Raw genomic sequence first — 26,250 nt, forward strand, 5'->3', positions numbered from 1 at the left:
GCAAGAGTTGGAACAAAAAAATAGGGGAGGACTATTTTTTGTTATAAGCCTTGGGAAAAATTTTTTTTTAATTTAAAACTATCTACATATTATTTTGAAATAAAATAAAGCAGTAAGTTAAAGATAGCAACCTAAGTTTATAGGCCAAAGTGAAAAATTCTAGACAGTATACTTACCAAGTGACCCTGACAATAAAGCCTAGGTAAAAGGAAAAAACACTTGATTATTGTTCATATCTAGCAACTATATGGGACAGTTTAGATTGCTTCATTTTGAAAAGGGGAAAGGGGAAGGGAAGCCCTAAGAAATACTTGAACTCAAAATACTTGGTGCTGTGATGTGCTAAGTCGCTTCAGTCGTGTCCAACTCTTTGCGACCCTATGGACCATAGCCTGCCAGGCTTCTCTGTCCACAGAATTCTCCAGACTGGAGTGGGTTGCCGTGCCCTCCTCCTCGGGATCTTCCTGATCCAGGGATTGAACCTATGTCTCCAAAGTCTCCTGCATTGGCAGGCAAGCGCTTTACCACTAGAGCCACCTGGAAAGCAAAAATACTTGGTAACTTTTACAAATTTTATGGCATTTTCTATTGTAATCAGGATGTTATAGCAGAAAGGAAAGTGAAATTGCTGTCATGTCCGACTCTTTGTGACCCCATAGACTGCAGCCTAACCAGGCTCCTCCATCCATGGGATTTTCCAGGCAAGGGTACTGTAGTGGGTTGCCATTTCCTTCTCCAGGGGAATCTTCCCGACCCAGGGATCAAACCCGGGTCTCCCACATTGCAGGCAGACGCTTTATCATCTGAGCCCAATTATAGCAGAAAGAATCTTACATATCAGTGAATGATTCATCTCTCCTGTTAATAGATACTTATCCCAAGTTACACAGCTGGTTGGGGCAGATTCAGAACCCTGTTTTTAACTCTCATACCCTTCTCATTTTATCACAAAAAAATGATAAAATAATGACTAAATATAATTTTAAAATAATTTAATATCAAGGAAACTGAGTCTCAGCACTTTTTTGGATTTTTTTTTCAAGGGAGTCTACTTGAAGATAAAAATATATAAAAATATCTATTGTTTTAAGGTAAAGCATGTTGGCCTTTTAAACAATTAAACAGATACAACAAAAGGAAAGTATCTATAACCAAACTCTTTTCCTACTTTTTATGACATAAAACTGATAGTTTTTAAAACCTTCAAGCTGCCATCTATATTTTGCCTAAATTGTGGGTTAACTCCTGTTTTATCTATCTTGAAATGGCATTGAAAAATGTATTTTATTGCAATTTGTATTACTGTCCAAATGATTCTTTTATTCAGATAGCTAATCATGCCCTAGGATCTAATGATTTGCTGAAAGTAGGTTTTGGCAACAAGATTTATAAGGAAAACATATACTGCCCTATAGTTTCAAGGAATTTATGGTGTTCAACAAAAGGATTTGGGAGGCTTAGGTGATTTTTCACAATTAGTATATTACACTGGTCATCCAGTGATAGGTTATCAGGATATATCTTGAGCATGAGGATTAGTAGGAACATCAAAAAGTGGGCCAAGGCTTACTGCAAAGGACCCATTATACCAGATACCATCAATCACTCAAGATTTAGGTAAAGTTCCTAGTCAAATATCAGTATTACCTGACTTGGGATGAAAAATTCGACTGCCATTTTTTTTCCTCTTAGTCACTAATTAAACATGAACTAAATTTTTTTTTTTTACATTGGCAAAATGGAAGATTAGGCATAAAATGAAATAGCACTCATATGTTTATTAATCAGTCTATTCTGTGCTAAAATCTACACCATAACATTCCTACACCATAACAGTTTAAGATTCTGAACAAGACTAAACACCTTAAATGTAGTCAATAAATACCTGTGAGCTGATGATTAAATGACAGCATCAGATCAATATATGGTATTTTCTCATTACTTAGGCATTTCTAAAATAACCTTATTCCTATTCTCTAAAGCCACTCATTTGCAAAAACCTCTCATGTCTTTTAACATTACAAAAAAAAAAGAGTTGATTTTCCAAGGTAGTAATCTAAGTAGCCTAATGTGTTCAACTCATTCTTCCTCACATACACCCAACTCTAGTCAAATGTACTTTAAAGCATTCTGCACAGTGAATATAGCAGGCACACAATGCTTCATGAAGGTGGTGACTTGAATCAGCTACAAGGCACTCAGACCTCTTTCTCCTCCTCTGTGTTCGATCACACAAAAGTCATCTCCTGCATCTCATAATTAGTAAGTAGCAATAAAGTTTATTCTGCACTACTTTGTTATCATTTTAACTTTTAGTGTAAGTAGAAATAGAAACTGATTTTTTTCATCTTGAAGCAGTAACTATGAGAACTATTTAAATCATACCCGTGTTTATCAGCCTAAGAGAAGCATTTCAAATGATACAGGCCTCTGTGCCTTATTATAAAAATTCAGCAAGAAAAAAGAAATGACAGGATTATTTAAAGGCATGTTCAGGAACAACAAAAATGAATTTGTAACTGCTACTCCAGTGTTTCATATATATATATATATTATTTCCATAAGTGAAAAAGAAAGTGAAAGTCATTCAGTCATGTCTGCCTGTGACCCCATGGACTATACAATCCATGGAATCCTCTGGGCCAGAATACTGGAATGGGTAGCCTTTCCCTACTCTAGCGGATCTTCCCAACCCAGGGACTGAACCCAGGTTTTTCACATTGCAGGCAGATTCTTTAGCAGCTGAATCACAACGGAAGTCCAAGAATACTGGAGTGGGTAGCCTACCCCTTCTCCAGCGGATCTTCCCAACCCAGGAATCGAACTGGGGTCTCCTCCATTGTAGGCAGATTACCAACTGAGCTATCAGGGAAGCCCAAGTACTATTTCCATAAGAGATTCTCTACAATTTATATATAATTAAGCCAGCTAAAAAGACACAATCCCTCTAAGTTCTTTTGTGTGTAAGGAAAATCCTCCAACACTAACAGAACATGCCTTATAAATATATTTGTTAGCAAATATAAAAACAACAGTTTCAGATTTATATTTTACAAAAAAAAATTTTATTTTAAGTTAAGAGTCTCTACCTAAATTTATTTCGGTATCAAACAACTACAATTAGTGATGGGACAAAAAGCATTCATAATTGTGGCAGCATGTTAATCTATTTACAAAAACTATACAAAATTAGATTAATTATTACATCCACTTATCAAAACTTCCTGAAATTAAATTCATTTTTGGAAATCTATCAAAAGTCCTCAGATCCAGAATGATAGTCTTAATGATTTTTAATTCATGGAATTATAGCACGTAAGATTTTCAAGCAAAAACATCAGATGAAAGCCTGTACAATGAAATAGTCTCCTTCTCCTAACTGCCTGGAATGTAAATGGGAATGTGTGCCCTTTTTATTGAAGGAAAAAAACTGAACTAAGAGTTCGACAGTGTCAAATACCTGTTAGAATGGTTTGTCTGCTGGAATTAAAGTTGGACAATTAATTCGACATTGTTAAAAAACGCTTTAAACTAAGTCCTTTTTTTCCCCTTTTTTATAAAAAAGCTTTGCTCAGCCATTTTGAATCTCTGCCTTGTAACAAAAATGTTGTTCAGTTTTTACTAAGTCCATACCCATAAAAGCCATCTTCAAAATGGTACATATTTTAAAAGTGCATATAAATATAACTCAACTTAAATTGTTAATATACCTAGGAGCAATAATTTAATATTCTATTGCAAAATATAGATAGCCTGAAGGCAACATGCTTGGTCAATCTTTCATAAACTTTTTGGTTTGATGCCAAAATATTTCAAAATAAAGGAACAAATATCATGACTTTTTAGCTAATGGGTTTTCAGATATTAATTTGCAGAAATACTAAATACTCATCTAACAAAGTTATCTAGAGTCCCCAATGATATGTGTCATGAGTTCAAAAAACAACTACATAATACAAAAGTAACAACAACAATAACATGTATTTTAGACCTAAGATGAGTTTATCTAGTAAGAGTTATATGAGAAATATCAGGTAAGACCCCCAAATAAACATTAGATACAAAATGATACAGTGTGGCATTGTTCAAACACATCCAATATTCAGACACAACTTAAATAAACTAGGCTGGCTTTTTTATATCACCAGCTTTCATCAGGGCTTTAATAGCTCTGGCCCTCATTTCAAGTTCGAGCAGCTCCAGCTGCTGTGCGGAAGGCTGAACATCTTCCGGCGGAGGAACAGTCAGGGTGGCAGCTTTGGGCTCCTTTGGACTGGACTCTGCAAGTCCCAGAATCTCGTTCACGCTTTTCTCAATGTCTTTCTCCAGGTCATCTATCTGACCAGCTTCACTCTGGACTGTATTTTCTGGGACTTCAGGAGCAGCTGCTTCTTCATTACAGGGGCCTTCTATGTCGCTGTCATATGCGTCTGCATTTATACTGAGTACATCGCTATCTTCCCCTTTGCCTGTAACACACACACAAAAAGGGAAAGAATCATGTGACCTAAAGGTTCTGATCAAAATTTTCCTTCTATTTATAAAGTAAGGGCTGCTTTGACCTCCCCCACCTCCCACATTTCATAAGCCTCATCCCAAACCCTTTTCCCCTGACTCCTCAACCTTTTTTTTTTTTTTTACCTGAAGAATCTTAATTTTCTGACCGGGGATCAAATTCAGGCCCTGGCAGTGAAACCACCGAGTCCTAACCTCTGGACTGCCAGGGAATTCCCCCATCAACTTTGAAAACACCTAATTTAATGTAAATCTTAATGTATTTTTCATCCCAATTTAGTAGAACATGGAAGCATTGGGAAATGTATACCATCATATGGATGTCCCTGACCAACTTTCCAAATTAAAATGTACCACTTTAGACCACAATGAAGCCTTGACATTACAAAATGCTGACACCCTCTGGACAGAATACTGCTTATTACCGAAGTAAAATTCCACTCAAAAAGAAGTTTAAAGTACTCTGCCTTATAAACTGTATAAACAGAAAAATATCACCAGTAAGCTGGACACCATGTGCACTGCAGGTATTCCAAAGCTTTTCATATGCTTTTTCAAACACTTTGTTCTAAATCAATAAATTAAAGGAGAATGCCTAAGGCTACTTTATAAGATAAAATAACTTTCATCAATAGGACTTTAATTAATGAAGTTAGTAAGCCATAATTTTTAAAAAATGCATTTGTTATAAGGCTTCTGTAACTGATGCTAGGAACGTGCATATAAACACAGATTGTAGCCCTCAACCACTATGGTCTTGGACCATTACTCAAGTCCACAAGTTAGTTACAACTTTGAGTGCCCCTCTATACCTCCAATCTATTTATATTTTAAATTCCTGATATGTCTTTTAAAAAGAAAGTAATGATCCCCCAATTGTTAGCTTTCCCTGTGGTAGGGAAAACATTTACAAAACACAGACTGACAGATGGACAATTCTGATAATATAACGTATAAAAATTCTACTCCACGGACTTTAAAGTAAATTATTTACTGACCTTAACTGATTCTCCTACATCCTAATTATTCAAAAACTACTCCCATTCCAAAATTAAAGTAGAAAATGAGCTAACAAATTATGTGTCCACAAATAGAACTTGTAAAAATAAAGTTCCAATTTTAATCATTTAATGCCAAAGAATATTTTATATATCTATCCAGAGCAAAAAAATTTCCAAATAGTGACAGAAAAAAATGAATATAGCCTTTTGTATAAATAAATAATGCTTTACATCTAAGTATTCTAATGTGAGACAAAACAAATTTAAGAAAAAAAGTGCTGCTAAGTTGTTCATAGTCTCAAAGTTAATTTTCATGCCTAACAGGCTTTACTCCAGAATTCTAAACCTGTAGTCACTGATTCTGAGTGAAAATATGCGCCTGTTTAAAAGATTTTAAAATACAAGCTTTTAGAAAAATGTGATTGTTTTTTCAGGCTAGAAGTTGTTGCCTGATAATGAATGAGGAGCAGAATGTAATGGATGACTGGGGAGAAAGGGAGAGTCTCAAAGTTGGAATACCTGAATTCTAACCCTTACTCTGCTTTTAATCATATAATTAAGGGAAAATCCCTTACCTTCTCAGAGGTTCTCTCCTGTAAAAATTAAGGTAGATTGTCTTAGGATGTCCCAAAAGCCTAATTTTACACAGTAAGCTGTATATACAAAAATATATAAAATGACAATATTTTAAACTGTTTTCCTTTTTACTCCCCATAAGATTCAGGTATCACTTATATTTCACTTAATATATTTGTCAGCTGGATAATAATCCAAAAGAATTTCCTACAAGCCAATGAAAGTAGCAAATGAAAAATAAGTAACAAGTCAGTAAATCCTGCTCTACTAAAAATTTTTGACCAAAAACTCTTTATTGGCAACAGCTTTCTAGTGAAAAGAAGTACATTTACAAAGTTCAGGCATTATAACTGAAGTTCACATATTACCTTAGGGATCAACGTATAATTAATCAACAACTATGGAATCTCATACGTTAAATCACAAATGTTGAAGCAGCTGCATTTTTATGAAATCAGTTTGCTTTCAATCTAAATAAATGAATGAGTGAAACTTAGATATTTTCATTAAATAAGTGGAGAATCTATTTTAGTAGATCCTATAGATGTTTACATGGCAAATCATCAGCCTATATTTGCTCTCAAAAGAGATTACAGAGATATATGTGAGTATGTAAAAATATTTCTAAGTGAAGGTCCATTATGTTCATCCTTTTCTCCCCCTGTTTCAAACACTTCTGAAATGGCTAAGATCTACTAAGCTATATACTCTCACTTAATTCAGATCACTCTTTAAGCCTATTTATATAAACTACTCAAAACGCAGCCACAGCTAAGGAGCTCCTCTGCCATAAACTTAAGATCCCCAAAAGGAGGAAATGGCAACCCACTCCAGTCTTCTCGCCTGGGAAATCCCATGGACAGAGGAGCCTTAGTGGGCTATAGTCCATGGGGTCACAAAAGAGACATGACTTAATGGACTAAAAAACAAGTTCATAAAGTTATCAGCACTAGAGATTCAGGATCAAAATGTTTATACACATGCTCCCAATGTTTCAAAGGAGAAAAATCTTGATGAAAAACTTTTTTCATTTATATTTTCTATGGGTTTGTTTCAAATGTTTTTAGAGAGCAGAGTCGGAGCTTGCTTTACTTTTTTTTTTTTTTTTAAATCAGAAACAGTAGTATACATAGTACTTGAAGAAGAAACAGTTCTCTAGGAATTTGCTGTTCTCTTTTACATTTAAAATTATCAAAATCCAAGTGACTTGAGTTCTCTGTAGCACAGTATAGGTAAAAGCATTCATTACGTCCTATCTGCCCATTACACCTGCACTGTAGAGGCCAAAGCGTTGTAGAATCTGTACTTGAAATAATTCAGCCAAAGTACTTCACTTCACAACTGTGACAACAAGATAATTGACTTGTGCAATGTAACCTGACAAACTATTTAAAGGTCTAAGATCACACTGTTGCTGTTTCACTAGGTCTTAATTTCCTTCATTCTACTGACTCATTTTTAAGATATAATCTGCAAACATAAGAATACATTTTCAAAGATAAATTACTCTCATCGTCAGTGTCAGAAAACTGTATGGTCTTTTGTTACCAATCATGATCCTCCAATCAGAAGGGGAAAACTTGTACACTCTTTCTAAAACAGTAACCTTAACCTGCTGCTACTGCTGCTAAGTCGCTTCAGTCATGTCCGACTCTGTGCGACCCCACAGACAGCAGCCCACCAGGGTCCCCCGTCCCTGGGATCCTCCAGGCAAGAACACTGTGGGTTGCCATTTCCTTCTCCAATGCATGAAAGTGAAACGTGAAAGTGAAGTCGCTCAGTCGTGTCCGACTCTTAGCGACCCCAAGGACTGCAGCCCACCAGGCTCCTCCGTCCATGGGATTTTCCAGTCAACAGTACTGGAGTGGGCTGCCATTGCCTTCTCCGAACCTTAACCTAATATGCCTTATTCCAAGTCCTCAAAATATCAGTGCAGTCATGGTTCTGTCCTTCTGCACCCCCACTCTGCATCTGTGAAAGTGAGTGTGTGAGTGTGCATGCACATACATGCACATCTGTGCACAAGTGTGTTCAGGGGAGTGAGTACCCATTTAAATTTTAAGAGAATACTACAAAGGAGCATTTTCAAGCTTTTATACACACTTAGGAGTCTGAGAGTAACAAAACAATCTCAGGGAAATTATTTGTACTCCTCTAAGAGAAATAAAAATAGTTTCAATGTATTCATGATGCTAAAGTAAGGTCATTGAAATCCACCAAGAAAAATAAAAGACATAGGGGTTTGAGGTAAAATAATACAAATCTAATTTAAAATATTAAGAATTCATACTATTGCTGTTAAAAACATTACTACAAAAAATGGCTGGGGGAAGAGAGCAAGCATAAAATTAGACCAATTACTGAAGTCATAAAGCAGCAAAATAACTAACTTAGACATGGTACATATACACAACATAATACTGCTCAGCCATAACAAAGAGTGAAACAACATTATTTGCAGCAACATGGATAACACCAAAAAAAGATGTCCTTTTCATTACAGGGGGCTGGAATGCAAAAGTAGGAACTCAAGAAATACCTGGAGTAACAAGCAAATCTGGCCTTGGAGTACAATACAAAGAAGGGAAAAGGCTTATATGAGTTTTGCCAAGAGAATGCATTGGTCATAGCAAACACCCTCTTCCAACAACACAAGAGAAGACTCTATACATGGACATCACCAGATGGTCAATACCAAAATCAGACTGATTACATTCTTTGCAGCCAAAGATGGAGAAGCTCTATACAGTCAGCAAAAACAAGAGCAGGAGCTGACTGTGGCTCAGATCCTGAACTCCTTATTGCCAAATTCAGACTTAAATTGAAGAAAATAGGGAAAACCATTAGACCATTCAGGTACGACCTAAATCAAATCCCTTAAATTACACAGTGGAAGTGACAAATAGATTCAACGGATTATATCTGATAGACACAGTGCCTGAAGAACTATGGATGAAGGTTCATGACAGTGTACAGGAGGCAGGGATCAAGACCATCCCCAAGGAAAAGAACTGCAAAAAGGCAAAATGGCTGTCTGAGAAGGCCTGACAAATAGCTGTGAATAGAACAGAAGTAAAAGGCAAAGGAGAAAAGAAAAGATATAAGCATCTGAATGCAGATTTCCAAAGAATAGCAAGGAGAGACAAGAAAGCCTTCCTCAGTGATCAGTGCAAAGAAATAGAGGAAAACAACAGAATGGAAAAGTCTAGAGATCTCTCCAACAAAATTAAAGATACCAAGGGAACATTTCATACAAAGATGGGCACAATAAAGGACAGAAATAGTATAGACCTAACAGAAGCAGAAGATATTAAGAAGAGGTGGTAAGAATACACAGAAGAACTATACAAAAAAGAATTTCACGACCTAGATAATCATGAAGGTGTGATCATCAACCTAGAGCCAGACATCCTGGAATGTGAAGTCAAGTGGGCCTTAGAAAGCATCACTATGAACAAAGCTAGTGGAGGCGATGGATTCCAGTGGAGCTATTTCAAGTCCTAAAAGATGATGCTGTGAAAGTGCTGCACTCATTATGACAGCAAATTTGGAAAACTCAGCACTGGCCACAGGACTGGAAAAGGTCAGTTTTCATTCCAATTCCAAAGAAAGGCAATGCCAAAGAATGCTCAAACTAGTGCACAATTGCACTCATCTCACACGCTAGTAGAGTAATGCTCAAAATTCTCCAAGCCAGGTTTCAACAGTACATGAACCATGAACTTCCAGATGTTCATGCTGGATTTAGAAAAGGCAGAAGAACCAGAGATCAAATTGCCAGCATCTGTTGGATCATCAAAAAAGCAAGAGTTTCAGAAAAACATCTACTTCTGCTTTACTGACTACACCAAAGCCTTTGACTGTGCGAACCACAACAACCTCTGGAAAATTCTTCAAGAGATGGGAATACCAGACCACCTGACCTGCCTCTTGAGAAATCTGTATGCCGGTCAGGAAGCAACAGTTAGAACTGGACATGGAACAACAGACTGGTTCCAAATCACAAAGGAGTACATCAAGGCTGTATATTGTCACCCTGCTTATTTAACTTATATGCAGAGTACATCATGAGAAAAGCTGGGCTGGAGGAAGCACAAGCTGGAATCAAGATTGCCAGGAGAAATATCAATAACCTCAGATATGCAGATGATACCACCCTTATGGCAGGAAGTGAGAAAGAACTAAAGAGCCTCTTGATGAAAGTGAAAGAAGAGAGTTAAAAAGTTGGCTTAAAACTCAACATTCAGAAAACTAAGATCATGGCATCTGGTCCCATCACTTCATGGCAAATAGATGGGGAAACAGTGGAAACAGTGACAGATTTTATTTTGCGGGGCTCCAAAGTCATTGCACATGGTGACTGCAGCCATGAAATTAAAAGATGCTCCTTGGAAGAAAAGTTATGACCAACCTAGATAGCATATTAAAAAGCAGAGACATTACTTTGTCAACAAAGGTCCATCTAGTCAAAGTATGGTTTTCCAGTAGTCATATATGGATGGACTATAAAGAAAGTTGAACTATAGCTGGACTATAAAGAAAGCTGCATGCCAAAGAATTGATGCTTTTGAACTGTGGTGCTGCAGAAGACTCTTGAGAGTCCCTTGGACTGCAAGGAGATCCAACCAGTCCATCCTAAAGGAAATCAGTCCTGAATATTCACTGATGCTGAAGGTCCAATACTTTGGCCACCTGATGCGAAGAACTGAATCATTTGAAAAGACCCCGATGCTGGGAAAGACTGAGGGCAGAAGGAGAAGGGGATGAAAGAGGATGAGATGGTTGGATGGCATCACAGACTAATGGACATGAATTTGAGTAAACTCCAGGAGTTGGGGATAGACAGGGAGGCCTGATGTGCTGTAGTCCGTGGGGTAGCAGAGTCAGACACGACTGAACAAATGAACTGAACTGACTGGATGAAACTAGAGATTATCATACTAAGTGAAGTAAGTCAGAGAGAGAAAGATAAATATCATACAGTATCACTCATGTGTGGACTCTAATTCTTAGAAAAAGATACAAATGAACTGACTTACAACACAGAAAAAGACTTACATACATCAAAACAAGCAGATGGTTACCAAAGGGAAAACTTGGAGGGGAGAAATAAATGAGGAGCTTGGAATGAACATACATACACTACCATATATAAGACAGATAACCAACAAGGACCTACTGTATAGCAGAGGAAACTCTACTCAACATTCTGCGATAACCTAAATTAAAAAGAATCTAAAAAGGAATGAACATATGTAAATACATATATGCGTAACTGAGTCCATTTGCTGTACACCTGAAACTAAAACAACTATAAATCCACTACACTCCAATAAAATTAAAAATTTTTTAAGTAAAACAAAGTAACTTTAAAATATACACAAAGAGGGACTTCCCTGGTGGTCCAGTGGCTAAAACCCCTCATTCTCAATGCAGAGAACTAGGTTCGATCCCTGCTCAGGGAACTAGATCCTGCTTTCTGCATCTTAAGACACAGCATGGTCAAATAAATAAACACTAAGATTTGGTGCAGCCAAATAAATAAAAATACTTTAAAAAATATATATATATAAAATAAAAATACTTTTAAATATATAAAAATTAAAATACTTTAAATAAGTATATATAAAGAAACAAGAGACATTACAGAATTACCTACATTAATTCTGCTCCTTTATATAATCTAGTAACATAGGTGGCCCCTAAAATAATATTATTTAGAGAATTTTAGAGAAAAGCAATATAATTGAAGAAATGAACCAAATAACCTAAGGGAAAAGACAAACGAGTTTAAGAACTTGGCTAAGCAAAAGTTATAGGAAGACAAAGAGTTAAAATATTGATATTTTTCAAGGAAAAAGCAATAAAGAGTTCAAGGACTTATTGAGCATTCATCTCTTATGGTTAATCCCCTAGCCAACTACTCACAAATATAAATTCTATTCCATTTTCTTTTTTTTTTCTTTATTATTTTTTAATGATTTTTTTTTAGTTTTTTATTTTTTTAATTTTAAAATCTTTAATTCTTACATGCGTTCCATTTTCTTCCAATCTGTGTATGTTCAACTTTTCTTTTGTTTTCCTGCTATCTTCTTTGCTACCAACTTGATTCATACTCTAATCAAACTCTGGACCAACTCTTTTTGACCCCATGAACTATACAGTCCATGGAATTCTCCAGGCCAGGAAACTGGAGTGGGTAGCCTTTCCCTTCTCCAGGGGATCTTCCCAACCCAGGGATTGCACCCAGGTCTCCCACATTGCAGGTGGATTCTTTACCAACTGAGCTATCAGGGACGCCCTCAATGGACATGAGTTTAAGCAAACTCTGGGAGATAGTGAAGGATGGGGAAGCCCGGCGTGCCACAGTCCACAGGGTCACAAAGAGTCAGGCAGGACTTTGCAATTGAACAACAACAACAACACAAACATGGGATAAAACCATAAAGGGAAAAATATGTGGCAACTAAATAAAACACCTACCACTCTAAATATTTTACTGACAAGGAGAAAAATTACAACTATGAAAGACCCATCCATTTAAAATGTCAGTATTTTAAAAAGGGAACATACTACATAATAAAAAAAGCTAAAATACAATACTTGTATTTTTATTATCATCTGTGACAATTCTCAATACTTGAGCGCTACAGAGATCCCCTAAGCTAGATAAAGGAAAATATTTTATGTTTTAGATTTGCTTTCTATTGTAAAAAAAGTTTTAATTACCCAATGAAAGTAAACAAACATAGAAGAGTTTTTAAACATTTTGAGTAATAAAAATTAAAAAACACTTTAAAGTTATGCTGCTGCTAAGTCACTTCAGTCATGTCCGACTCTGTGCAACCCCACAGACGGCAGCCCACCAGGCTCCCCGATCCCTGGGATTCTCCTGACAAGAACACTGGAGTGGGTTGCCATTTCCTTCTCCAATGCGTGAAAGTGAAGTTACTCAGTCGTGTCAGACTCTTAGCGACCCCATGGACTGCAGCCTACCAGGCTCCTCCGTCCATGGGATTTTCCAGGCAAGAGTACTGTAGTGGGGTGCCATTGCCTTCTCTGTTAAGCTATGCTAGCATGTTTACACCTTGATCAGTTCAGTTCAGTCGCTCAGTCGTGTCTATTTGCGACCCCATGAATTGCAGCACGCCAGGCCTCCCTGTCCATCACCAATTCCCAGAGTTCACTCAGACTGGCATCCATCGAGTCAGTGACGCCATCCAGCCATCTCATCCTCTGTCGTCCCCTTCTCCTCCTGTCCCTAATCCCTCCCAGCATCAGAGTCTTTTCCAATGAGTCAACTCTTCGCATGAGATGGCCAAAGTACTGGAGTTTCAGCTTTAGCATCATTCCTGTCAAAGAAATCCCAGGGCTGACCTCCTATAGAATGGACTGGTTGGATCTCCTTGCAGTCCAAGGGACTCTCAAGAGTCTTCTCCAACTCCACAGTTCAAAGGCATCAATTCTTCAGCACTCAGCTTTCTTCACAGTCCAACTCTCACATCCACACATGACCACTGGAAAAACCATAGCCTTGACTAGACAGATCTTTGTTGACAAAGTAATGTCTCTGCTTTTCAATATGCTATCTAGGTTGGTCATAAGTTTCCTTCCAAGGAATAAGCATCTTTTAATTTCATGGGTGCAGTCACCATCTGCAGTGATTCTGGAGCCCCAAAAAATAAAGCCTGTCACTGTTTCTACTATTTCCCCATCTATTTGCCATGAAGTGATGGGACCAGATGCCATGATCTTCGTTTTCTGAATGTTGAGCTTTAAGCCAACTTTTTCACTCTCCTCTTTCACTTTCATCAAGAGGCTCTTTAGCTCCTCTTCACTTCCTGCCATAAGGGTAGTGTCATCTGCATATCTGAGGTTATTGATATTTCTCCTGGCAATCTTGATTCCAGCTTGTGCTTCTTCCAGCCCTGCCTTTCTCATGATGTACTCTGCATGTAAGTTAAATAAGCAGGGCGACAATATACAGCCTTGATGTACTCCTTTTCCTATTTGGAACCAGTCTGTTGTTCCATGTCCAGTTCTAACTGTTGCTTCCTGACTTGTATACAGGTTCCTCAAGAGGCAGGTCAGGTGGTCTGGTATTCCCACCTCTTGAAGAATTTTCCACAGTTTATTGTGATCCACACAGTCAAAGGCTTTGGCATAGTCAAGAAAGCAGAAATAGATGTTTTTCTGGATCTCTCTTGCTTTTTCCATGATCCAGCGGATGTCGGCAATTTGATCTCTGGTTCCTCTGCCTTTTCCAAAACCAGCTTGAACATCTGGAAGTTCACGGTTCACATATTGCTGAAGCCTGGCTTGGAGAATTTTAAGCATTACTTTACTAGCATGTGAGATGAGTGCAATTGTGCGGTAGTTTGAGCATTCTTTGGGATTGGAATGAAAACTGATCTTTTCCAGTCTTGTGGCCACTGCTGAGTTTTCCAAATTTGCTGGCATAATGAGTGCAGCACTTTCACAGCATCATCTTGTAGGATTTGAAATAGCTCAACTGGAATCCCATCGCCTCCACTAGCTTTGTTCATAGTGATACTTTCTAAGGCCCACTTGACTTCATGTTCTAGGATGTCTGGCTCTAGGTGAGTGATCACACCATCGTGATTATCTTGGTCTTCAAGATCTTTTTTCCGTGTATTCTTGCCACCTCTTCTTAATAGCTTCTGCTTCTGTTAGGTCCATACCATTTCTGACCTTTATCGATCCCATCTTTGTGTGAAATGTTCCCTTGGTATCTCTAATTTTCTTGAAGAGATCTCTAGTCTTTCCCATTCTGTTGTTTTCCTCTATTTCTTTTCATTGATCGCTGAGGAAGGCTTTCTTATCTCTTATTTCTTCTTTTCCTTTTCTGCATCTCTTCATTCAGATGCTTTTATCTCTCCTTTTTTCCTTTGCTTTACATCTTGATAGGGCCCATAATATTCCATGTACAAATAATTCAACTTACCAGAATACTTTTAATGCATAAAATGAAACTGTATCTAATGTTATGAGTGACTACATGCCTGTGTAACTTTTTGATAATGAGTTATTAAATTAAGCCAAGAGACAAACCCTAGTACATGGAATAATTAAATATCTGTCTGAATTTCTGCTAAAGATGGCAAATTGAGCACACATATCTAATCCCCTTCCCTATCAAGAATCCACTTAAGTGACAGAAGAGAGGATATTTAAAAATAATAGCTAAAAATTGTAAATTAACTGAGGGTGAAACTAACAAACATCAGTCCTTCCTAAGTAAAGCACAAGACAGAGACTCCACAAAGGGAAAAAAATGTGAGAAAATGTGAGACCTCTGAGAAAGAAAATATAGACTACAGATAAAATTATAAGACCGGGCAAACTTATAGGAAAATATTAGCAAAATGCATTTTTTAAGAAAACAAATGTAAGAATGTATACAATGTATGGGTATTGTTAGAAACAAGTTAAAACACAAGTAAAGGATAGAAATGGGTCTAGCATTTCACACAATATGAAATACAAAAATGCAGTAAATATATGAAAAATACTCAACATAATTTCTAATCAGGGAAATACAAATTAAAACATTAAGATACTTCTTTTGACTCATTAGATTTTAAAAAAGGACTTTCACCCATCTGCAGAAAAAAATAATAAATTGGCAAGGTGCAAAAATGATCAAGACATACTGTTAAGTCAAGAAAGTAACTTAAAGAGTTGTTAATAATGGCTTCCTTCCAGAGAGGGGAATACAAGTAGAAGAGGATGAGAAGAAAATGAGTTTTCCAATTCCCCTCTATGAACATAATGTATTTCTTCAACCAAGAAATTATAATATTAGATAACAAGAAAGGGTATCATCTACAAAGAAATTTTGCTGGATTTTTATAAAACGTAAGTAAGTGGTATGAAAATGACACAAAAATAAAAGCAAAGCAAAACCACAGCCAAAGACATACAGGGAGGTGTAATTCTTTCTTAGTCTTGGAAGCAAGGAAGAGATGGCTTTGGAACAAAGAGTGAGAAAACTAAACTCACTCTGAATAGCTGAGCCAAATGAACCTTTCTTTCTTATCCTCCCCTTCCTTGCCACAGGCCCAAGCACTCTACATTGGGAGGCCTACCCCATGCACTTACATTAGAGAGATCTGGTAGTGAAATATAACTAAACAGTTACTGAAGCCCAAACCAGCTACCAGAAAAACTAAAATAAATGAAGGACCAAGATGAACAAAGGAAGACAAAGAAAATGTGGAGATCAGAAGATACTCTACTGGAGGAGAATGAGGGGTTGGGAAGTCTAGTCAGTATCCTTATGGAGCCTGACGTAGATCTGCAACTATAAAACAAGTACAGGATGCAATGAAAAAGGGCCAGAGAAAAGAAATACTAAAATTTAAAATTACAATTATCAAGAGCAAACATTCAATGAGTATTGGAAGATAATGTTTAAAAAAAAAAAAAAAACTTTCAGGGACTTCCCTGGTGGTCCAGTAATTGGGACTTCACCTTCCAACGCAGAGGGTGTGGCTTCAATCCTGGGTCAGGGAACTAAGATCCCACATGCTTCCTGCCCCCTTCCCCGCAAAAAAACCACATAAAACAGAAACAACATTGTAACAAAATCAATATAGACTTAAAAAACCTTTCAAGATGTAGAAAAGAAATAAAAAATTTATTAAAAAATGCAATAGAAGTCAAGAAATGGGGATGACTCACAAGTCCAACAACCTCATCTTTTCAACAACTACTGAGCACCTACTATGTATAAGACATTGTTTTAAACACTGAGAAAACAGCAGTGAATTTTAAAAAGTCCCTGCCTTACCATCAAGTCATTGGAAAGACATTATAAATCAACATCAGGTGCTATGAAAAGAATAAAGCAGCATACGCAGCTCGATATCTCACACACACACTCAATCAGAAAACAGGCAGAGGAGCTAAACGGACATTTCTCCGAAGAAGACAAGGATGGCCAAGAGGCACGTGAACAGATGCTCAACATCACTAATTATTAAAGAAATGCAAATCAAAACAGCCACTATAAAGAACAGCATGGCGGCTCCTTTTAAAACTGAATATAGAACTACATACAATCCAGCAATCTTATTATTGGGCATATACCCTGAGAAAACCGTAATTCAAAAAGACACACACACCCCAAAATTCACTGCAGCACACTCTACAACAGCTAGGACATGGAAGCAACCTAAATGTCCATCGACAGATGACTGGATAAAGAAGACATGGTACATATATACAATGGAATATTACTCAGCCACGAAAAGGAACGAAACTGAGTCATTTGTAGGGATATGGAAGGACCTAGAGCCTGTCATACAAAGGGAACTAAGGCATAAAGAGAGACATAAATATCGTTATTAACACATATGCGGAATCTAAAAAAACAGTTCAGATGAATCTACTTGCAGGGCAGGAACAGAGACACAGACATAGAGAATGGACGTGTGCACAGAGCAGATAAGGGGAGGGTAGGCAAATCAGATCAGAACTCACATAGCACCGGGGTCTCAGTTCAGTGCTCTCTGCTGACCTAGAGGAGTGGGACAAGGGTGGGAGTAGGAGTGAAAGGCAGGTCAGGAGGGAGGGGATATATGTATACTTATAACTGATTCATTTCATTGTACAGCAGAAACTAACACAACACTGTAAAGCAATTATACTCCAACTAAAAAATAAAGACAGTAGCAGAATGCTTTCATACAGTCAGTATTTTGATTTGGTACAGTAACAGCTGAGCAGAGACTTAGAGCAACAGCAAGTCAGAAAGCAAGAAGAGAGGGAATGAAGAAGGAAAATGAAGAAATAAGAGAAGAAAATTGCTATGAAATGAAAAAGGCTTTCCCACTGAAAGGGTCTCCCAGGAGCATAACACCTGAGACACATCCTGTAAAATATCAGAAGTCAAGGGTTAAAAAAAAATCTTAAAAATTCCCAGAGGCAGGAAAGAAATAGATTTCCAAGAAAAGATAGGTTCAAGAAATCAAGCACATTCTTAACAGCCATTGTGGACAACAGATTCCCAAGGCTACAATATGCTCACAAAAAATGGAAGAACTATATACTGTCTCCCTTAAGGATACAACATTGCTTCTAAATATTGCTGTTAAAAAAACTGAACATGAATCTGATTCAAGACTCTAATTACCTATTTACAGAAAAACAATGTTAAAAGAAACACTGAGATGCAATCAGCAAATTCAAATGGAGAAACTCTAACAATCCCGATTCTTCAAGAAATAAACTGCAGAGAGAGGGAGAAAAGGGGGAGCATACAGATTAAAAAGAGGCTGAATATTATCCAACTGCAATGTAGAGACCTTATTTGGATACTGATTCTTACATAGTTTATGTACCTATGGCTGATTCATGTTGATGTTTGGCAGAAACCAACAAAATTCTGTAAAGCAATTAACCTTCAATTAAAAAATTAATAAATTTTAAAAAGAACAAGGATAAAATAAAGACAACTTCAAATTATTTAAAAAATAAATTTAAAATTAAAAATACTATAAGACAATTAGAGAAATTTGAACATTGGCTATCTCAAGATTAAAATTACATTATTACTGTTCTGTAACCCCTAATGAAATAATGGAAAAAGACAATACTAAATAGCTACTAAAACCATTAATGGCGCTTTCCTCGTAGCTCAGCTGGTTAAGAACCTGCATTGCAGGAGACCTCGGTTCAATTCCCGGGTTGGGAAGACCCCTGGAGGAGGGCATGGCAATTCACTCCAGTATTCTTGCCTGGAGAATCCCCATGGACAGAGGAGCCTGGCAGGCTACAGTCCAAGGAGCTGCAAAGAGTCAGACACGACTGAGTGAGTAAGTACAGCACAAAACCATTAATGCAAGGCTGATAACACCTGACCCAACAGGTTGATCTTAATATCACAATATCCACCAACGAACAACTAGGTTCAATTTGAACACTATCTGAATATCATCTGATATTTAAGAAATGCTACTTTTTAAGGTATTCTGATTATGTTTAAAAACTGAGCTCTTATCTTTAAGAGATACACTGTTACTAAAATATTTACAAATGAACTGAAAAAATATAGGATTTGCTTTAAAATAATATAGCAGGTAAGAAGCAGGTAGGACTATGGATGAAAAAAGATAAGACACTGCAGATAATTCCTGAAGATGCAGCTGAGTATATGGAAGTTAAAATTCCTACTTTATTTTCTATTTATGCTTGAAAATTTCTAAAAAAGGTTTTTAAGTTAATTCTTATTTAGGAACCAAACATCAGGTTTAAAATATGTTTATTTTTTTTTCAGTCACAAAGTCCTTTGTGTGTGTGTATATATATATATATATATATCAGAGAAGAAAATGAGAGTATTGAAATCCAATATTCCTACCAAGCAAACAGAGTTGGTTATTAGAAGGGTTAAACTATTTTACTTTGTTTTGTCTTTTAATAAGTTTTTCTCATCTAAGTTTAAGTTATTCATGTTTAGTGGTTATGCCATTTAGAACAACGCATTTTATAAGCCTTCCCTCTAGAATCTTAACTCTCCAAGGCCTCTGGCATTATCAATCTGCTGGAATCTCATTAGTAACAAAGCCAATGATATATTGGACAGCAGTGCTGTGCCTCCATGGATTTCCTTCTTTTCTTAGACTACAGATAACTTTGGTTTTAAAACATTTTAAGTTATAAAGAACACATTTTTAATATATTCTAAATGTAGAAAGTCAGTTTGATAACTTTTAACATTTTTAGTGAGCTTCATTCAGCCTTTTCAAGAAGCCAAAATGTTTCTTTCCGAAAAAGAAACCAAACTGTTCTTTTAATATGTAAGAATAATCTTTTCAGAGAAGCTTTCAATCCTTCTCTTAGCAAAACCAACAAACTTTCATGCAGTGTTTTAAACTACTGAATTAAGTTTAACTGTATCATGTTAACCATGATATTCAAAATTAATCAATTATTTTCATAAAAAATAAAATGCAAACAATTTAGTACAGAAAAACTGTCTAGTATTCTACCGAACCCCTTGAACCGTCCATTGAACTTCTGGATAAGTGACTGTCTAATAGCCTGGAAACCTAACTTCTAAGAACCACAAATCCAGTCTTCAAAAAAGAAAGGATATACGTATACTTACAGTTGATTTACCCAGTTGTACAGCAAATACCAACATTGTAAACAATTATCCTCCAATTAAAAATAAATTAAAAAGATAATAGAACCACAAATCCAGAGATTACTCCAAGAATCAATAAACATCCATTCAGTATCTATCACATATGAGCTGTAAAGGCCACAGAAGCAGGCTTTACAAAATGCCACAGGTAGTGTGTGTGTGGCAGGATTTAAGACACAAGTTTTGCCTTCATGGTGCTTGTATATGCTTAAAATATGAATATCACACTTTAAAGTGATAAACTGTGCAAAATGAAGTATAACAGAATTTCAGAGTATATAAGGCAATGGGGAAAAGTCAAGGAGATCTTACAGACATGTATTATGAAGTAGGTCTTAAAACCTAACAAGTGATATGGACAGGAGAGGAACTCCAAGTGTGAGGGACAGGGTGGACAAAGATATAAAGTATTAGATCTAAACTCAGTACATGCTGAGTCTAACAGAATAAAATGCACATATGAGAATACACAAAAGGGTAGTATTCAAAATTATTGCCTCTGAAGACATCACCAATCCAGGACAAAATACACAATAGGACCTCCTGCCAGCCTTTTACAACGGATCAGGTAGTGGTTATTTCGGGGTTGCACTGGAGTACAATAACAGGCTAATGGAAGAGATGCCTATCTTTCCTCTAGTTATCTAAAGGAGGTAGGAAGAACATATTTTTAAATATGATTCATCATCTCTCCTACCATTTGATTAAATAGACTTGAACTAAAAGTCTACTGAATAAAAAGTTTGATCTCAAAATCTAGGAAATTATGAAAACATACAAAAGGGTTAAAAATGAAGACAGAATAGCATATTTCCAAGCACTGATGCTTAAAATCAGGCAACTGTTCACCCCCAAAATTCGTTGGAACTTACTAATTTAAAAGGGCATCACACTCCAATATTCTCTGCTAGTAACAAACATCTCAATGCTTTACAAGCTGCCTATCCAAGGAAGGTATGCTCAAACGCATCATCTATTCATCTGCTGTTTCCGCAGCACTGCTTCAGTATGTTTAAATTGTTTAGTTTGTTAAAGTTTAGAAAGAGACACTAAAAACTTGATTCTAATTTTAGATAACATAAAGTTATCTTTTATACGTGCTTCCCTGGTGGCTCATCTGGTAAAGAATCTGCCTGCAATGCTGGGAGACCTGGATTCAATCCCTGGGTTCGGAAGATCCCCTGGAGAAGGGAACAGCTAGTGTTCCGGCCTGGAGAATTCCATGGACTGTATAGTCCATGGGGCCTCAAAGAGTTAGACACAACTAAGCAAATTATTGATTCTAATTTTATATAATGTAAAGGCATCTATTATATATATAGTCATGTAGAAAGCAGCCAATCACTAGCAGTATGGCAAAAAAAGTGGTAGTGTATTACATAAAAAAAAAAGAAAGAAAGAAAGAAATCCTACCCTAAAACTGAAAACACTTTCATTAAAGAAATACAAAAAATAACAAACCTGTCAGTTTTGTTATTTTTCTTATTCTTTCCATAAAGTAAGTAGTGAGAGTCTTTGGGAAAGTAACTCTGGTACCGAAGGTGGAAAATGTAGTAAAAAGTGCCCTGTATGTTTTCAGAATGGTTGGAGAAAAGGTATAATCTCATGGGGAAGGATAGTTAAAGAGTTTAAAAGATGCTAAAAAATAAACCTTATCCAAACATTAATTATCCAAATGAGGAAATATCAAAAGCAATACAAGCTACAGAAGAATTCCCACTGTTCTCATTGCCTGAAAAAGTTTCCTGGAGGAGGCTCAGAAAAGCAGGGGAAAGTAGAGCTGAGGTTTCTGCAGAGAAGGAACTCTCTAAAATATGGGATTCCAGCCCACATTTAAAAATTTTTAAGGGAAACAAGATGGAGGAGGAGTAGGTGGACATGGAGTACATCTCTCCCTATGGATACATCAGGAATACACCTTCAGACTCAGAAGTGCATGCAGAACACCAGCTGAGAACAGACAGGAGTACCTGACCAGTGGAAAAGAATATACAGAACCACACAAAAACTCAGTAGGACAAAGGAACCAGAGGGAAAAATAGGAGTGTTAGTAGGACTGGACCTGCCCTTGGCAGGTGGGGGAACTGAAGCAGGGGTCCAATCCCACATTGGGGCAACTGTCTGAGTTAAAGGAGAAAATTTAAGGCTGAGACTGAAACAGCTGATCTGTAGCAGCCTAAATGGAATGAGAATCAGACAGTCTATGCCGTAGACATACATACCCCGGACAGGGACACAGGTCCTCTGGAAGGCGCAGCAGCTGGCAGCTGGAGTTTAGAGACTGTGGAGCAATCCCAGTGCAAGGGCTGCTGCTGACTGTTTAGAGACGGATAGAGGGGATGTGAGGGAGGAGGCTGTGGTGGGAAATGACTGTGGAGTAAAGTCAGGCAGCCATGGAAGCAAGGTGATACTGCAGAGTCACACGTAGGGGGTGGAGCCATCACCAAAGGCTCTCCCTCCCCACACTCCAGCATCGGCAGCTGAAGGAGAGAAAGGCTGGCCCATCGAACACCTGAGGCACTGAACTGTAGAGTAGGACCCCACCTAGGGTGCCCCTTCAAGGGGCACCCTGTCTGACACGCCGTTCTACAGAGCAGGACCTCAGCCAGGGGGGTCCCTCTATGTGCCTGACACACCAAACAACAGAGAAGGACTCCAGGCAAGGGAGCCCTCTAAGTGCCTGAATGGGTGGAGCAATGGGAAAAGACTGGCCAAACAGGCCTTCTGATCACCAGCTACAAAAGCCTTGAAAAAAGACTCTGATAGGGCCATAACTCCTGCGGTGGATGCAGTCCATGTCCCTGCAAACTTGGCGCGACCAGGGTCCCCACAAGCCAAGCAGCTGCGCCACCTTCACGCTCAACTCTCACTGGGACAGAGCTGCCACAGGCAAAAGAAAGTCTTGCATCTAGGTGCACAATGTCGCTTCGGTCATGTCCAACACTTTGTGACCCTGTCGACTGTGTCCTGCCAGGCTTCTCTGTCGGGAGGTTCTCCAGGCAAGAATACTGGAGTGTATTGGCCAATGCTGGCTGCCATACCCTTCAAGAGCACTGTATTTCCTGCTGCCCTAGTTGACAACTCCCCTGAGTACCTGCTGCTGCCAGGACCCCTGTGAGCCAAGCAGCTGCACCACCTCCACACCTGGCCCTCAAAGGAGCAAACCCAAGTCCTCCAGGGCAGCCTCAGGAGCAAACCCCAGTGGACAACCCACATGCAGAGATGGAAATAAAACCACAATTGAAACCCAGGGGCAGTGTGTCTAAAGAAGAAGACCCAAAACCTTCCCACCAGCTGTATAAGCTGCAGATTAAATCCACATGATCAACTAGGCAGACTCTCTTTGAAACATATAAAAGGACATTGAGAACTCCCACAAAAGAAAATGCACTAGTTCTGATAGCTGTGGACACTGGAGACAAGAACACACAGGAATAGGACCAGATTAGAATCTGAGCTGCCCCCACAGCAGGTCCAGAGATAGCACAGTATTGGAGGGCATCCTAGGGGGGTGAGGTGGACTGTGACTCCCAGCGAGGGAAAGGACTCTGACAGCAGTGACCCAAGAAAAACATTTACTATTATTATGTTTTGACTTGTTCTGTAGATTCTTCTGGATTTTTTTCTTTTATTTTTTCCCCTCTGTTGCAGCTGTTGATTTTATTGGCACTATGAAATCTAATTAAGCTTTTTGATCTTTTTTTCCTCTCACACTTTTTATAGTTCTAATAAACCTCTTCCTCTATGTTGGGCTTTTGCAGTTCTGTAGAGGTTTTTTGTTTTCTTTTTCTTTTCTCTGTTTTTTAATTTTAATTTTTTAAACCTATTTTTTCTACATTTATTCCTTTGTTTGCTTTTCCTACTGTTCTTTTTCCCTTGCAGTTAATCTTTAATGGATATAAATCTTCTTTATCTACCTCTATTTAATTCTGCATATCTATTCCTTCTTTCCTTCCTTTCCTCACAACGTATTTGTTAGTTTTATTTTCATTGCTCTACTCTCCAATTAGCACCTTGCTTTGTTTTCCAATTTGTGTTGTAGTTTTTGTTCTTTTTATTTATTTATTTTAATTGGAGGCTAATTACTTTACAATAGTGGTTTTTGCTGGAGAAGGAAATGGCAACCCACTCCAGTACTCTTGCCTGGAGAATCCCAGGGAGGGGGGAGCCTGATGGGCTGCTGTCTCTGGGGTCACACAGAGTCGGACACGACTGAAGCAACTTAGCAGCAGCAGCAGCAGCGGTTTTTGCCATACACTGACATGAATCAGCCATGGGTATACATGTGCCCCCATCCTGAGTGCCCTGTCTCATGCATCGAACCTGGACTGGTGATCTATTTCACATATGGTAATATACATGTTTCAATGCTATTCTCTCAAATCACCCCACCCTCGCCTTCTCCCACAGAGTCCAAAAGTCTGTTCCTTATATCTGTGTCTCTTTTGCTGTCTCGCATATAGGGTCATCATTACCATCTTTGTAAATTCCATATATATGCGTTAATATACTGTATTGGTGGTTTTCTTTCTGACTTACCTCACTCCATTTAATAGACTCCAGTTTCATCTACCTCATCAGAACTGACTCAAATGCATTCTTTTTAATAGCTGAGTAATAATCCACTGTGCATATGTACCACAGCTTTGTTATCCATTTGTCTGCCAATGGACATCTAATTTGCTTCCATGACCTAGCTATTGTAAACAGTGCCACAGTCAACACTGGGGTACCCGTCTCTTTCAATTCTGGTTTCCTCGGTGTGTATGCCCAGCAGTGGGATTGCTGGGTCATATGGCAGTTCTATCTCCAGTTTTATAAGGAATCTCTATGCTGTACTCCATAGTGGTTGTACTAGTTTGCATTCCCATCAACAGTGTAAGAGGGTTCCCTTTTCTCCACACCCTCTCCAGCATATACTGTTTATAGACTTTTTGATAGCAGCCATTCTGACCGACGTGAGATGGTAACTCATTGTGGTTCTGATTTGCATTTCTCTGATAATGAGTGATGCTGAGCATCTTTTCATGTGTTTGTTAGCCATCTGTATGTCTTTGGAGAAATGTCTGTTTAGTTCTTTGGCCCATTTTTTGATTGGGCCATTTCTTTTTCTTGCATTGAACTGTGTGAGCCGAGATCAATTCTTTGTCAGTTGCTTCTTTTGCTATTATTTTCTCCCATTCTGAAGGCTGTCTTTTCACCTTGCTTTTAGTTTCCTTTGTTGTGCAGAAGCTTTTAAGTTTAATTAGGTCCCATTTGTTTATTTTTGCTTTTATTTCCATTACTCTGGGAGGTGGGTCAAAGAGGATCCTCCTGTGATTTATGTCAGAGAGTGTCTTGCCTATAAAACATAAAACTCCTAAAACTCCTTTAGGAGTTTTAGTTTCTGGTCTTACGTTTAGATCTTTAACCCATTTCGAGTTTACCTTTGTGTATGGTTAGAAAGTGTTCTAGTTTCATTCTTTTACAAGCGGTTGACCAGAGGACCATTATATCTACTACTGCAGGCAGGAATCCCTCAGAAGAAATGGAGTAGCCATCATGGTCAACAAAAGAGTCCAAAATGCAGTACTTGGATGCAATCTCAAAAACGACAGAATGATCTCTGTTCATCTCCAAGGCAAACCATTCAATATCACAGTTATCGAAATCTATGCTCCAACCAGTAATGCTGAAGAAACTGAAGTTGAATGGTTTTATGAAGACCTACAAGACCTTGTAGAACTAACACCCAAAAAAGATGTCCTTTTCATTATAGGGGACTGGAATGCAAAACTAGGAAGTCAAGAAACACCTGGAGTAACAGGCAAATTTGGCCTTGGAATGCAGAATGAAGCAGGGCAAAGACTAATCGAGTTTTGCCAAGAAAATGCACTGGTCATAGCAAACACCCTCTTCCAACAACACAAGAGAACACTCTACACATGGACATTACCAGATGGTCAACACCGAAATCAGATTGATTATATTCTTTGCAGCTAAAGA

The 26,250-nt window shown here is 37.8% G+C and overlaps 1 protein-coding gene across 1 annotated transcript in view; it reads right to left on the reverse strand.

Moving 5' to 3' along the window:
• Positions 1 to 3,042: 3,042 nt before the first annotated feature.
• Positions 3,043 to 26,250, reverse strand: part of CAAP1 (caspase activity and apoptosis inhibitor 1) — a 77,050-nt gene continuing 53,842 nt past the window's right edge. Inside the window, exon 6 of the mRNA XM_069574154.1 lies at positions 3,043 to 4,469. Within this exon, the coding sequence (XP_069430255.1) occupies positions 4,123 to 4,469 (347 nt within the window). The 3' untranslated portion in view covers positions 3,043 to 4,122. The remainder of the gene's footprint in view (positions 4,470 to 26,250) is intronic.

This window comes from Ovis canadensis, chromosome 2 (assembly GCF_042477335.2).
Source record: "Ovis canadensis isolate MfBH-ARS-UI-01 breed Bighorn chromosome 2, ARS-UI_OviCan_v2, whole genome shotgun sequence".
NCBI lineage: Eukaryota > Metazoa > Chordata > Mammalia > Artiodactyla > Bovidae > Ovis > Ovis canadensis.